General features: G+C 41.1%; 5 protein-coding genes and 1 long non-coding RNA gene across 6 annotated transcripts in view; 3 read left to right on the top strand and 3 right to left on the bottom strand.

Moving 5' to 3' along the window:
* Positions 1-6,428, bottom strand: part of Pkg21D (Protein kinase, cGMP-dependent at 21D) — a 37,703-nt gene extending 31,275 nt beyond the window's left edge. Inside the window, exon 1 of the mRNA XM_089463982.1 lies at positions 6,227-6,428. Within this exon, the coding sequence (XP_089320108.1) occupies positions 6,227-6,235 (9 nt within the window). The 5' untranslated portion in view covers positions 6,236-6,428. The remainder of the gene's footprint in view (positions 1-6,226) is intronic.
* LOC149269646 (uncharacterized) lies at positions 6,426-7,275 on the top strand. The gene is made up of 2 exons (XR_016269047.1): positions 6,426-6,660; positions 6,720-7,275. It is a non-coding gene; the product is annotated as an uncharacterized LOC149269646 (long non-coding RNA).
* A 276-nt stretch (positions 7,276-7,551) lies between these two features.
* Dbp21E2 (putative ATP-dependent RNA helicase Dbp21E2) lies at positions 7,552-9,308 on the top strand. Its single transcript, XM_018002780.2, has 2 exons — positions 7,552-8,486; positions 8,541-9,308. Exons 1-2 carry the CDS (start codon positions 7,653-7,655, stop codon positions 9,267-9,269), a joined length of 1,563 nt encoding a protein of 520 aa, XP_017858269.1. The 5' UTR covers positions 7,552-7,652; the 3' UTR covers positions 9,270-9,308.
* Saf6 (SAGA factor-like TAF6) lies at positions 9,303-11,895 on the bottom strand. The gene is made up of 6 exons (XM_018002766.2): positions 11,466-11,895; positions 11,262-11,408; positions 10,913-11,207; positions 10,121-10,858; positions 9,823-10,059; positions 9,303-9,766 (listed from the first exon to the last, which is right to left on the bottom strand). The coding sequence occupies exons 1-6, from the start codon at positions 11,775-11,777 to the stop codon at positions 9,339-9,341; spliced, it is 2,157 nt and encodes a 718-aa protein (XP_017858255.1). The 5' UTR covers positions 11,778-11,895; the 3' UTR covers positions 9,303-9,338.
* A 17-nt stretch (positions 11,896-11,912) lies between these two features.
* Positions 11,913-12,983, top strand: Pex12 (peroxisomal biogenesis factor 12). The gene has a single exon (XM_018002789.2). The coding sequence runs from the start codon at positions 12,031-12,033 to the stop codon at positions 12,922-12,924; it is 894 nt and encodes a 297-aa protein (XP_017858278.1). The 5' UTR covers positions 11,913-12,030; the 3' UTR covers positions 12,925-12,983.
* Positions 12,430-13,837, bottom strand: LOC108610600 (post-GPI attachment to proteins factor 2). The gene is made up of 2 exons (XM_018002791.2): positions 13,190-13,837; positions 12,430-13,129 (listed from the first exon to the last, which is right to left on the bottom strand). The coding sequence occupies exons 1-2, from the start codon at positions 13,827-13,829 to the stop codon at positions 12,993-12,995; spliced, it is 777 nt and encodes a 258-aa protein (XP_017858280.1). The 5' UTR covers positions 13,830-13,837; the 3' UTR covers positions 12,430-12,992.
* Positions 13,838-13,852: the final 15 nt, after the last annotated feature.

The following is a 13,852-nucleotide window of genomic DNA, read 5'->3' as shown; positions in this document are numbered from 1 at the left end:
TTGAAAGTTGATTTTAGAGCTATTCAGCGAGTTAATAAAAATATGCTGTAAAATCCAATGAATAATTCATATTGATTTGAAAAGCTATAGAGGAAAATAATTTGTAAATAACAAAAACAACATAAATTATAAATAGTGTAAATACTGGCTTCTATAATTTATGTTACGGTTTAATGATCTTAAAAAAATAAAAATAAATAAATAAAAAAAATAAAAAGCAAATTATATAAACAAACTCAAATAACTTTAAAAGCTTATATTACAATATGGAAATATAAGATACAAATAAAATATATATCAAACTCTATATCTAAATAACTTTACAATTTCTACAGCTTAAGTTCAGCCGCAACCATCGTGCATTACGCACAATCCGCTACTAATCCGTGAAACGCAACCGTATAATGTCCGGCTAGTCAGCTAGCCAGCTCATGATTATTATGATTTGTCGATTGTTCGATTTCGTCGGGTTTTTGTGTAAAGTGCGAACTGTTCCAAGTTTCTGTGTCGTTGCGTGCAGCGATTTATTTATTGCTCGCAATATTTCGATTGTGTTTTGTGTCGTCGAAATCAGCTTAAATTACTATACCTCTAGATATTTGTTATCGGCCGTCGAACCCCACAAGCAACAAAAATAACAACGAAATTTATATAATGAAGTGGGGTAGCTCTTGCGCAAAACTCAGTCATGAATCTCACTCGGAAAATATTCACGCGCTGATAAATATGCGCGCCTATTTTGAATGCAAAGCTATTTTGCATGTATTTTGATTCTGTCGCTGGCTTCTCTTAACTCGATTGTTGTTGCTGTTGTTTGTTGACTGTTGTAGTTGTCTGCCAGGTGCGGAATATTTGTGAGCGCCCCCCGTCGGCCACCTGGCCCACCATGGCCCGCACCCCAACGCAGCTTAGCAGCCCGTGTCAATGGCTGTGTGCGTGCGAATTTGTTGCTTGCCAAGCTTACGGCCCGTCCCAAAAGCAGCCCAAATTCACTGACAAGTCATTAGGTTGGAGAGCGTGAGCCTCGTGACACGAACTGGCAGAGAGAAATTTTATATACGAGTATATAAATAAATGGTTAGACTACTAGTTGAGTAATACAAAGTATTATTTTTTCTTTAGTTGAAATGTTTTGAGTTGATTATTTGAAGAGTCTGCGATAAAAGGTAAGCTATTATATATTTATGTCCAACAAATAAATATGCTAAGCACCTTGCACCTTCCCAATGCTATCTCATGTGTAACTTCACGTCCATCTCTAAAGCCAACGAAGACTGAACTGCTGAAGCGGTTACAGGATGTAGCCGGGCTGCCCCAGCTCCTGCTACCGCACAGACATACGACATACAACATATATCATGGCGGTGTCTCAGCTGCGGCATTTCACCTGCAGCTGTGCCGCCGGCCGGGTGCTAAGCAGACATTTTTATTTACGTTGATGGCCATAAACATTTGAATTACAATATAATATTTAAGCGCTCCGAAAGAAAAGAAGAAGCAGAAGCAAGCCCGAAGCCAACGTGAACGAGCTGCCACTGATGCTCACTGGATGATGGATTTATGGCTGCTGCAAATCTATTCCACACACTTAATGCATTTTAATTTATTAAGCTGTCAATTTGCACACACACACACACACACACAAACAAGATATGTCTGTGTGTATGTGGCTTATGAATTCATTTCGCATTCAGTTGAGTGCAGCTCCTCCAGCGGCCACTTAAATGTTGTTAATTAACTCACATCGACATATACATATATATGCATACCTGTATCGACATATACATACACACTTTACGTATACACGCTCGTTATATATCAATCTTCATGTTGAGGTTGCATTGTTGTCAGTCTGTCAGTCAGTCAGTCTGTCAGTCTGTCGGTCGGTCAGTTTGTCTCTCTGTCGCACATATTAAGCATTTATGCGTGTTCTATGCTTCCTGTTTGAGGTTACCAAATCATGTTACCCGTCGGCTAACAGTTTGTCGAAACGCCACTCCTGCTATGCGATGTTGTTCGGTTGCATCCCATTTCAATTAGACATGTGTGTGCCACAGATACATTGAAATATTTATATACGTAAGCATTGGTGCTGCAAGACTAACTTCATTTGAATGTGCTCAATACGAAAATACCCTGTCTATTACTACATATTATATATTTTTGTAGATAAAACACTTCAAGGAACTACGTATTTATATACTCGATTTTTATATGCCACATTGAGCTTGGACTCTATTTATTGTCTGTTATCTTGTATCAGATATTTATAGATATTAAATGATTTTCTTTGATGAACTATTATAGATAATTTGAAATAACCATCATCGACTCTTGATGCCCGTACTCACTATTGGCCTGATAAAATGCTAACAGATATATATCGGAATTATAAAAAGTTTATATATAACTGAATCATATTATATATATATGAATACAAAGACCGATAAGAAGTATAGATAAAGAAACCCCAAAACATGGAGACAGATTTCGATATATATGTACTATGTCTGTTATCTATTATCTCATCAAATACTATATCTTAATTTCAAGCTCATCAATATACTCTTCAACTCCTTCACACTGGGTATAGCACTATTGGCTATGATACCCACAGATGCTAAGCACATATGCCAACACGTTGTGCTCTGTTGCTATATACATATATAACTGTGCCTGCACACACACCTACACCTAAAATCTATTGTCTGTTTAAATATGAGCAACAGATTAAAATCTAATTTAAAGTTGAACCGGTCAAGTTTTTCGGTGTGTCTCCACTTCAAGTTTAATTAATATGTTAAGCCCATAAAAGCCTCAGCAGTAAACTAAATCCGAGCAACAATGTTGTTGTTTTTAAGCCTGTGTAAACACACATGGTCTTAAGCCTACAGACACACGCACACACACACATAAATAGCAGCAGTAGCAGCAGCTGCTGCTGAATCTGCCTCAATTTCAGCCTTTGTTTTTTGACTGAAAAGCTATAAAGCTACAAGTATCGCACATTAAATCAGTAAACATATAATAATTATACAAACAACGACGTCAAGTTGAGCTTTGTGTCTGTAATGCACATTTTAAAGTGTTGTAAGCACTTGTGTAACACACACGCACACTCACACCCACACGCTCACTGAGGCACAAAGCGAGCAGCACTCGACGCGGCTGTAATTTGACGCTGAAAAGTAGGCAACAGAAAATGTTAAATGCATCTCACGCGCGCTGCGGTGACGCTGCTGTGCCGCCCACACATTCACACCCACGCCCACACGCTTACTAGCCGCTGCTTGGCTGCAATGTCTGCGAGTGTCGTCAAGTGTGTGGCATGTTAGTGTTGACATGGACTGGGCTGGGCTGGGCGGACTTGGGCGGACTTGGGCGCCCAAATGTTAAATTTTAGGCATACGCAAATGCCACCCACGCTCCTTCTGCTCCATCTCTCGTCTCTTGCCCTCGCTGCACTGCACCGGACAGGATTTCCCGACAAATTTTGCAGCTATGCAAATTTCAATCAAACAAGGCTGTCTACCCTACGCACGACCGTTGTTCAACTATATTTTTATCAGCTAGCTTTAACGCTTAGCCCCAAATGCAAATGTCCCGGGCAGCAACATTTTGATGCCTGTCAGCGTTCAGAGAGCCGACACCACACGCATTATGCTCGCACGCCTCATGCCTCACGCCAACTGTGATTTAATCTATTGGAGCTGGAGATGGCCGCAGCGCAGTGAGGTCGTATTCTGTGGCCACAGGCAATTTGCGGCGTATGCGGCGTATGTGTGATATTTTGCAGGCACATTTTTAGCGTACGACAAAGCATGCCACAGTTTGTGGAATTAACATAATTCGAACTTGCATTTGGCTATTATTATTGCATTTGCTGGATTATAAAAACATTAGAATAGCATATCGAGTGAGGCGTACACTGAAAGAAAAATGTTGAACTAAAATTCTAGATTTTTAAGACTTTATTTACATTAAAAATGTAGCTAACAAAAAACAAAAACGGAGATTATTGTATGAAACTCCTTTTAATGTAATTCTCAAGTATTAAGGTAAAAGTCGACAAAAAGTTGACTCAAAAAGATTCATGTCTGTGTCTCTGTCTTTAAATTTGCTTACTCAAGCTCATAATTGTAGTCTTCCTTTTCTTTCAGTGTAGTAGTGCATGCAAAAATGCTCACACATGTGCTGTGCACGACTTGTATAACACTTTTATCATTGGAATTGCAAATTTTTTGTCAGTAACTTGAGAAAGACACATGGCAACAACACATAACAACATAACACAGTAAACACACCCACACACATACGCACGCGTGCACACACACACGCGCACACACACTTGAGGCAACGAGCATGGGTGGGCTTTTGACATCAAAAAGGTAGAGAGACACGCGCAGCTGGTATTTAACATATTTAAGCCCAAAACTAAAAAGGCAGAATTAAAATTCAGCCCGAATGAAAAGGAAGCAAATGGAATAAATTAAGTTGCAAATCGCTTTAATATTGAGAATGAAAGAAAACTTCCCCAAGCATCCGCGGCACTTGTATGTGTACTACTTATGTGCACTCAAAGAAATTATGAATATGTAAATGTGAAAGAAGCAAAAATATAAATTTATATTTTAATAAGTTTTTAAAATATATAGAAACTCTCGAAACAAAAAATTAAAATAAAATAATGAAAATAACATAAAATATTTTCAAAAGAAAAAATTTACATAATTCCAAAATAATTTATTAAATAATTTAGTAAACAATAATAAATAATTAAATAATTGACTAATCAAACAAATAGCCTTAATTTATTTTTAACTACTCAAATTCTTCAAAGAATCTCATAATTTATTTTGCCCAAACTCTAGCCTAATCTGTATCCCTTTTTTCTAAGTGTATTTCTGCGTGTGCTGAAATGTCTTGCGATCTGAATTGTTGCTTTTATTGCACGTAAATAAAGTCATAAAGTCATCATTACACGCTCGCCAACAAGCATTGACATTGAGCACAAAACAGACACGCGGACACACAGACAGACAAGCGCAGGACAAAGGGCATGTCAACGAGAGGGGCCAAAGGACAAAGGCGTTGTACAGAGGCCAACAGAGACCAACAGTTTGCCGTTGACGGCATTGTTAAATACAAAAGGACAAAGTTTTGTGGTCGCGATAAAAATTCGAAAATGTGCACAAATTACTTAAAACATATTAAAAATGTGGGCGTGCCGAGGGCGTGACCACCCTCCAGCCATTTTACAACGCACAGCGTTGCCAAAATTAACAGTGCAAGAATAAGCCACACACCCAAGCACACACACTTACACACACACACAGGGAGCAGCGCATACATAAAAGTGAATTCCTTTTGGGTAAGTTCCTGTTTTGCTGCCATAAGACGGAAATTCTTTATGCACTTTTATGGGCCGTTTTGTCGTTGCAATTTCGTCGAAAATTTGACAATCAAGTTTTCAACTTTTTCTGTTATTAACGTTTCTGAAGTCAAAATTTCCAAAGAAGAAAAATGCATAAATAAACATAGAAGTCTTATGTATTATATATAGTATATACTTCTACACCGTTTCATAAATATATTTATATAAAATTGAATCACCAACAAGTAGTAAACTTTATCTTTCACTTTTGCAAATAACATTTTGGTGTGTGCTTGAGTTCACGTACCTCTACTGTTATATATATTTTATTTAGAAAATTTCCTATTTAAATATGTATATGTAATTATAAGTTTATTGTTATTTATTTATTATTATTTATTTTTTTTTAACAGTTTTTATAAAAAAAATATATATATATCTCAATATTTCAGTTGTTTGTTAGAATTTTTTTCCGTATTATTTAGAAATTAATTATTCTATTTTTATTACTATTATTATATAAATTGGTTATAATATATTTTTTTATTTATGTTTGCCTAAGAAGCGCATTCAATTATTATTATACATATGTGAAAAATAAACTGCTGGGCATAAACTTTTTAAAGGCATTCAAGTCGGACTGGGACATGGTGCTTGAATGAGCATACATAGAAATTTATATACATACATATTGTCATATATTTGTATGCATATGCGTGCAATCAAATGTACATATGTATGTAGCATAAGAATATATAATGTTTATAATACTATGCGAATAGTAACGAATATTAACATAATATCGTTTTATATATATATATTTTTTTTTTAATATCAAGTATTCCTACTTACCGTTGGCATCGTTCATCGATCTTGACACTCAGCTGCCTCTCCCAGCGCCATCACACTTTGCAAATGGGTTATGAATACACATAACACATTAAGACACTTCATTAAACACTAATCTACCCATATTTCAATATATATTCACTGATTATTTATATACTTTTCACATAAATAAAATATCACACACCATGCTTTTGATGCTTTCGCTAGTGCTGCAAAAATATCGGATCGGAATCGTTATAATCGATATTTTCGAATTTTGGCAAAAGATCGATATGGCTTTCTTAGTATCGATATATCGAAAAAATGGTTATTCTTGGCGTTGGTTTTAACTGTGTAAGAAGCGCATTTATTTAATTTTGCTAAATTGTATACAAATTGATTGATTTAATTTAATTGCAATAGAAAGAAAAAAATGGATCAGTTTTTGGGAAGAAAACGTAAGTACAATTGATATATACTATTGGAAAAGCTTGGAATCATAGCTTGTGTGTTTTAGGCGCGGCGAGGGTTGACTCCGATGAAGAAAATAAGACCGTGGGAGCCCCAAAAAAATCCGAAGTGTGGAAATATTTTGAAAAAGGAAAGGATGGTTGTGCGGTGTGCAGAAATTGCTTTAAGGTCTGCAAAACAAGTGGAAATACCAAAAGCCTTAAAAATCACTTAACACGCATGCATCCATCGCTGCAAGAGAGTGAATTGGCACCCAAGTCCGGTAGCATTTTGCACTTCGTAAATAAAAAATATGAGGCAACGTTCTCTGAGAGCGAGAGGATGTTTAGCAAAGCTGGAATGATTGCTAATTCCAGAAGGGCGTCATTAAAACCGGAAACAGTAAACAAACTAATTTTTTTAAATAAAAACCAATGGGTTTTGTTTTAATTTCTTTTTTTTTTCAAACTGCCATGGAGGCAATTGTTTTTGTTATTATTATAATATAATTTTAAGGAGCATAGTGAATTTAAGCTTTAATGAATTGCTGTTTTAGGTTTAAGTTAATGAAAAATAATTTGTTATACGACTTTGTTCGGTTGAATAAATTTGTTTTTGTTTGATGCTGTTGCTTTTATTTTAATCTTGAAATGGTTGCCATTTTATCCATTAAGAAGTCATAATTAATATAAATATTATAATAGATTCTAAGCAAGAAAATTAACATTTAAAAGAAGTGTTCGATATATCGTTTTTATCGATCTTCTTCTCTGAAAATATCGCGAATATCGATATTACGGAATATCGATTATTTTGCAGCACTAGCTTTCGCGCGTAGACGATACTTTTATCTATCGATATACACATCTTCAACATAACGATGGGCAGCACTATCGTTATGGTGCCTCACAGCACTGCAAGGCCGTTACATGACCGGCAGCAAAACAAACGAACAGCTGTTTGCGGCGTGCAGTGAAAAAGGAAAATACAAGCTGAAGAAATGTTACAGAATCTTTCGCTGCTGCTGCGCAGCCAATCACGCCGGCACTACGCCAAAGCTGCCATAAAAGTGAAGACGATAGAAACTGAAAATACTAAACCACTTATAAGCTGTAAGCGAACACAATTCAATCTGCTCCAACATGAACGGGCGGATGCGAAGTTTGGAACAATTCCACTGTGCTCCAAGGGCTGGCTACACAGCAAATCCAAAAACGACCACTTCACACTAAATCCAACCATTAGCAGCGAGCAGCGGAAAGCGGAGATGCAGAACTTGAGTGAATTCCTAGCCACATCACAAATCCAAATGCACCCACAGCTGCTGGAGAACCTGCAACAGCAGCTGGACATCAAGCAACTAACAGGCATTCAGGCGCAAGCATTGCCCGTTGTGGATGCCAACTTTCACACGTTAATTGCAGCCGAGACGGGCTGTGGGAAGACTCTCGCCTACCTATTGCCCATACTCAATAAAACGCTCAAGCAGCAACCTTCAGAGAAAGGCAAGCTAAGATTAAATACGCCAAGGATATTGATACTGACGCCTGGACGTGAACTGGCCACACAAATTTCACAGGTAGCCCAGAAGCTGTGCACGGATACAGAACTAAAGGTGAAGGCGCTGCTGGGTGGCAACACGAAGCAGCTGATGCTGAATCCACAGTTCGCCGAGGTGGACATATTGGTGGCAACGCTGGGTGCAGTCAGCAAACTGGTCACAACGGGCATCTATCACATGGACCAGGTGCGCCATGTGGTGCTAGACGAGGCTGACACGCTGCTTGATGACTCCTTTACAGAAAAGCTCACCTACTTCTTGAGAAGATTTCCCGTAAGTGTCGAGTTTTTTAAAAAGATTCAGCTGCTAAAATTTATCTCCCAACAGTTTCACAAAAATCATGTCCAGGACCCGAACATTGTGGGCACGCAGTTGCTGCTCGCTTCGGCCACCATGCCCACAAATACGCGAGAGATTCTGCAAAGGGTCATCGACGTGGAAACCATAAGGGAAATTGTCAGTCCGAATCTGCATCATCTAATGCCACATGTTACGCAGAAGTTTCTGCGCATGGCCAAGGCGGATCGGCCAGCCAATTTGTTATCACTGGTCAAGCGGGATGTGGCCAAGCGGCGTCCACTCATCGTGTTCAGCAATAAGTCAGCTACAAGCGACTATGTCTCCATATTCTTGAACAACAGCGGCATCAATTGCCTCAACTTGAATGGCGATATGTTAATGAAGATTCGCATTGGCCGCTTCGAGGAGTTCCAACGTGGCGAATGCGATGTTCTGTCCACAACAGATGTGGGCAGTCGCGGACTGGATACGACGCGAGCACGTCATGTGGTCAACTTTGACTTCCCGCTGCACATCTCCGACTACATACATCGATGCGGACGCATTGGACGCGTGGGCAGCTTGGATAATTCGTTAGTCACGAACTTCATTTCATCCCGCCGAGAAATCGATGTGGTGCAGCGCATAGAGCATGCGGCACGAACCGGAGGATTGCTGCCCGATGTAAATGCTAATATTAAGAACATTATCAACAAGCGCATCATTGCGGACATGAAGGAGGCGGGCCTGCCGGTGCCTCAAGAGGATGCATTCTAGCTAATCGGGTTACAATAAAGTTGTATATATTAATTTGAATGTATGTGTACTTGATTTTATTGCCATGCCTTAGATACGCAAGTAGTGGTAGCCACTGTTGGGCAACACGCGCCTCACATTGCTTGGCGGCTTGTAGATCTTACGCTTGGCAATGAGTATATCGGAGTGCGCCATATCGTTGGCCCCGTTCGTAGACGGCGAGTCCATAAACTGCATAGCCCCAACGCCCTTCGGCTTGAGTAAAACGGGCCGACAGCCGGCGAATTTGAAGCGAATGGTGCCGGTGCAATTCAGTCGGAGATTCGGCAGCACCAGCTCTGGAAACGCCTCGAGCATTGTGGGCTTCGGTTTGATCGCCTTGCTGGGATCGTCGCCATGGCACATGGCTGCTGCCAGAGTGCTCCACTCTAAGCGACGCACGCCTGGCTGCGGCTCGAATCGGAAAGCGGGCTGTCGGGCATTTAGATAGCGCTTGGAGATCATCTTCTCTAATGCGTCTGAAAACAAAGATATTAATATTTATGAAACACATTATTACAGGGCATCTACTCACTCGCATAGTGCACCATGAAAGGCTGTAAGGTGGCCGCTCCGCAACCAAATTCCAGCCACTCATACAAGTGTATGTCATCACGTCCTCCTAAGAATATGGCAGCTGGTGCCAAATCCCGCCACAGGCTGTCGGGCACATCATGCACATTCAGCTTGTATATATATGGTATAAACTCTCGGAACGCATATTCGCCCAATGCTATAAGCCCACGTACTGCGCGACTAATGTACTGAAAATCTGTAAAAATACAAATTAGTAAAGCTAATACATAAATATATATTTGTCGTAAAATTCGTACCACGTTCGCTACACACGGCACGACCTTCAAAAAATCTCGCCAAGCGTCGCTTAATCAGAAACAAGCATTCGGAATGCAAATATCCACTCTGTGCCGCCATTTGACCAAGAGTCTCGCAAAGCTCATCCACACAGCCGCTGCCCACGGGACTGGCAAAATAGCTGGAGAGCTGCTGGGGCTCGTCCTGCAGCTGCTTCTCGGCAGCTTCACTGCTATCGTCATCTAGCTGCAGCTTGTATATGGTCTGCTCCTGCGAGGCATCACTGGTGATGGTAATATCAGGAATTGGCTGTTGCACTGGATGCTGCGCAGACTGCTGTTCCTGCTGTTGAGTTTCGAGGTCCATGCCTTGATTTCCGTATTGGTCACTCTGCATATCGTTGCCCAGACCCGGCTCCAGCTTAAGCTCTCTATCCAGCTCCATTGCAACTGGCACATGCTGTGACTGCGGCCGGCTATCGGCCACCTTGATGGTCTCATACGGCGCCATTAGCTGACTAATTAGCACCTCGGCCAGGTTGAAGTACTCCGGCCGACAATTGATGTGATTCGCCAACGGATTGTAGTTACAAGCGCGCAGTAATCGCCAGCAGCGCTGGCTCACCTGATCGTGCTGCTTAAAGGCCAACATCTGCAGCATTTTGCTAATGATGACGCGATAGCAAGCGCCCATCAAAGGCGTCTGGAAGGCCTGCGAAATGGCTACTCCACGTGCCTGAGCATCGCCAAAGATTGCAGCTAAAAGATAACTTGGTCAGACAAACAATCAGTACTACAGCAAAAACCAATCACCTGTTACCAGACTCTGCACAAACTGCTTTAAGTGTTCTGTATTCTTATCCTCCACCGGGCAGATGCAGTGGAAATCCGCGCCATTTGGCAATGAGAGTGCAATATCTTTTTGAAACTCATCGCGTAGCTCAAAAATTTTATCCGAATGAAAGAAATAGCTGCCATCGTAATCAATGCAATCCCAATCACTGTCCATAGCACCGAGCATGGGCGGCACATCAGCATCCTTGAGCACCTCATTGACTAGATCGTAGGTGACCACGCCGCCCGAGTGGCGTGAGTAAATCTTGACATTCTGTGGAATTATATTAATGAAACGTAATTTAAATGGTAACCTCAATGTGCTCACATTTATAAGCTCCCAGACTTTGTAGGATGCATCCTCTGCTAGGCGGGCGCAAACATCTTGCGATAGTTCCACATCCGTTTGATCATGTTGTTCCCAGAAGATTTTTATGGTACGCGGATCAAAACCGGCGTACGTCTTATGGTGGCCCTGCAACGTAAAGCATATTTAAACAAATTTCAACAGCTGTCCAACTTACACACTCACAGCTTTGCCGGAACTGTTGGTCATTTCCATTCCAACACCTTGAGCATGACCGGCCACGGCAAAGGATGCATCAAATAGATTATAGTTGCTTAATGTGGTAGTTGGTGTCGTGGGCGTCGTGGCCATATTAACATGAGTGGGCGTGGCTGGTAAACTGGTCATTGGTACACCAACATTGGCGGCTGAAACCGAATTCTTGCTACTAGTTTCCAGTTTGGTATTTTTTGAACGAGATTTCGTAGACTTTTTGTTTATTTTGCCCAATGAAGATTTGGCCGGCTCCTCCGACGAGCCACCGCCGGTTGTTTTCATATTGTTTTCTTACTTTAAAACTATTATTTATTTAACTGTTGCAGCTACTGAACTCTGTTAGCGACATTTAATAAACAAAATTGGACAACAGCTGATCGAAGCATATATCGTTTGTGGCGGTCAGTCAATAAATAATCGATACTTTGATAATCTAAACGATATTTTTATGGTAAACACTTGAACAGTTGTTGGCGCATAACATATAATTGTTTCTTAATAAATAAGAAAGGCGGCACAACAAAACCTGCCCGTCATGGCTGAAGCCGCCAATGTGCGTCAAAATCTCCAGAATGTGCCCTCGATTTTTGAAATTTCGGCCGCAGAGACACTAGATAACCTTATCTATCCGGCCCTTAGCAAAGTCTTCGACTACTTTGGTCTTCGTTTGGACTTTAAGCTTTGGGGCAATTTGCATGTACGAGAAGAAGTATCACCAATTATCACATGGATTCTACAGTATTTGTATTTGCGTAAGAGGGCCTCCTCTTTCGGAGAAAGCTTCTATGGACTACAGCGCACGGCCACCGCCACCGGCGAGCTGCTGACCCGCCAACAGCAATTCACTTCTGCAACTCTCCTGACTTTTCTGCCGTACATAGAGCGCAAATTGCGTTCTCGTAGTGCGCAGCATGAGGATACATACGCCTGGGAATCACAACTGATTAATTTATTTCACGTTTATAATGCCTCGAAAGCAGTACACACATTCCTGTATCTGATAAAGTATGCGAAGAGCCACTCGCCGCTGTTTCGTGCTCTACGTCTCACGCTTCGCTATCCCAGTGAGCCGCCCAAGGAGGACAAATGGACGTACATATTCCTTAAGATGCTCGAGGTGCTGGCATTCTTCCTGCAGTTCATACAGTGGTGGTACTCCAACGATCAGCGTCGGAAGCTAGGCGGAACGCTACAGAACCCGCAGGCCATGCCCGAGCGTGAGTTACCCAAGGAGCTGAAGGAAACGTTACCCAAGAATGGAGAATGTCCCGTTTGCCTGTTGCCATTGCAAACGCCCACAGCTTGCGCTGTATCTGGTTACGTCTACTGCTGGAAATGCATTGTTACACATCTGAAGGAGCAGGGCACCTGTCCTGTGACCAGTTATCCAATCACCATAGAGGATTTAGTGCGCATCTATGAGACGTAACCAAGACATATGTATATATATTGTATTTGTTTTGTATTAAAGTGTTTTTCATATTTTAAGACCCAGTCTCAGATGTTCCTCATATAGAATCCATTTCGTCTGCTGTGACATATATATAAGTTATGGAAGTCGAGGCTTGATGTCCACACATAGGCCATATTAGTGAACATCAATATGTGTTCACATATCGCGAAAAGGGAATATACTGAAAACATTAGGGAGAGTATATATTAGATATAGCTATCTACAATATACACAAGCATACCCAAAGGCACACAGAATTCCACATGCAAGAAATACAATGGCCAAATGACGACACTGGCTGATAAGTGGAAGAAGAACAGTTTACGCTTAAGAAGATATGAGAGACGACGGTGGGGTTCCGTATTCTGGCTGTAAGCCAGACAATAAACCATGGTGGCCATGAAGCAGCAGCTAGTTATCCAAATGCTAAGCGTTAGCACCACATGAATCCAATTGGTACCCGGTGTATCTCCGAACTCCGCAATGACAATATTAGAGACTATATTCAGAACGAAACAGAGCACAAAGAGGTAGATCAGCAGGCCTGAGCGTCGGGATAGCACGCGTTGCTGATAGCGCCAATATAGCCATGCGATGAGCAGACGCAGTGGTAGATGAGACCAGGTCAAGAGCTTCCAGCTTGATTGATTGAACTGAATGACCGCCGACGCGCTTGGCACAATGTGCAGTACGTGGCAATGCGTAATCGTAGATCTCTCATAATCCACTATGATGGTCTTCAGCAGGGTAAAAATTGTTAAGACAATCATGAAAGAGCAACCAAAATGCAGCAGTAAGCCGACTGAGATTCTACAGCGCGAGGCAACACTAATCTCCAAGTCCTTGGTCGAGATTGGCAACAGCTTGACCCGATCATCCATTATTATATGTGCGTGCGATTGTT

Source organism: Drosophila arizonae, chromosome 3 (genome assembly GCF_054131065.1).
Source record: "Drosophila arizonae isolate 15081-1271.41 chromosome 3, UAZ_ARI_1.0, whole genome shotgun sequence".
Taxonomy (NCBI): Eukaryota; Metazoa; Arthropoda; class Insecta; order Diptera; family Drosophilidae; genus Drosophila; species Drosophila arizonae.
Note: the sequence above shows the minus strand (reverse complement) of the source record. Positions and strands in the feature narration are given on the sequence as shown.

What these genes read in the sequence shown, in the direction of transcription:
- Dbp21E2 (XM_018002780.2), top strand. Translation starts at nt 7,653, where the DNA reads ATGTTACAGAATCTTTCGCTGCTGCTGCGCAGCCAATCACGCCGGCAC. An exon ending in ACTTCTTGAGAAGATTTCCC is followed by an intron (nt 8,487 to 8,540) that starts GTAAGTGTCGAG and finishes ATCTCCCAACAG; the next exon opens with TTTCACAAAAATCATGTCCA.
- Saf6 (XM_018002766.2), bottom strand. Translation starts at nt 11,777, where the DNA reads ATGAAAACAACCGGCGGTGGCTCGTCGGAGGAGCCGGCCAAATCTTCA. An exon ending in AAGTCTGGGAGCTTATAAAT is followed by an intron (nt 11,208 to 11,261) that starts GTGAGCACATTG and finishes ATAATTCCACAG; the next exon opens with AATGTCAAGATTTACTCACG. An exon ending in TTTCATGGTGCACTATGCGA is followed by an intron (nt 9,767 to 9,822) that starts GTGAGTAGATGC and finishes CTTTGTTTTCAG; the next exon opens with ACGCATTAGAGAAGATGATC.
- Pex12 (XM_018002789.2), top strand. Translation starts at nt 12,031, where the DNA reads ATGGCTGAAGCCGCCAATGTGCGTCAAAATCTCCAGAATGTGCCCTCG.
- LOC108610600 (XM_018002791.2), bottom strand. Translation starts at nt 13,829, where the DNA reads ATGGATGATCGGGTCAAGCTGTTGCCAATCTCGACCAAGGACTTGGAG. An exon ending in GGAATTCTGTGTGCCTTTGG is followed by an intron (nt 13,130 to 13,189) that starts GTATGCTTGTGT and finishes TAATGTTTTCAG; the next exon opens with TATATTCCCTTTTCGCGATA.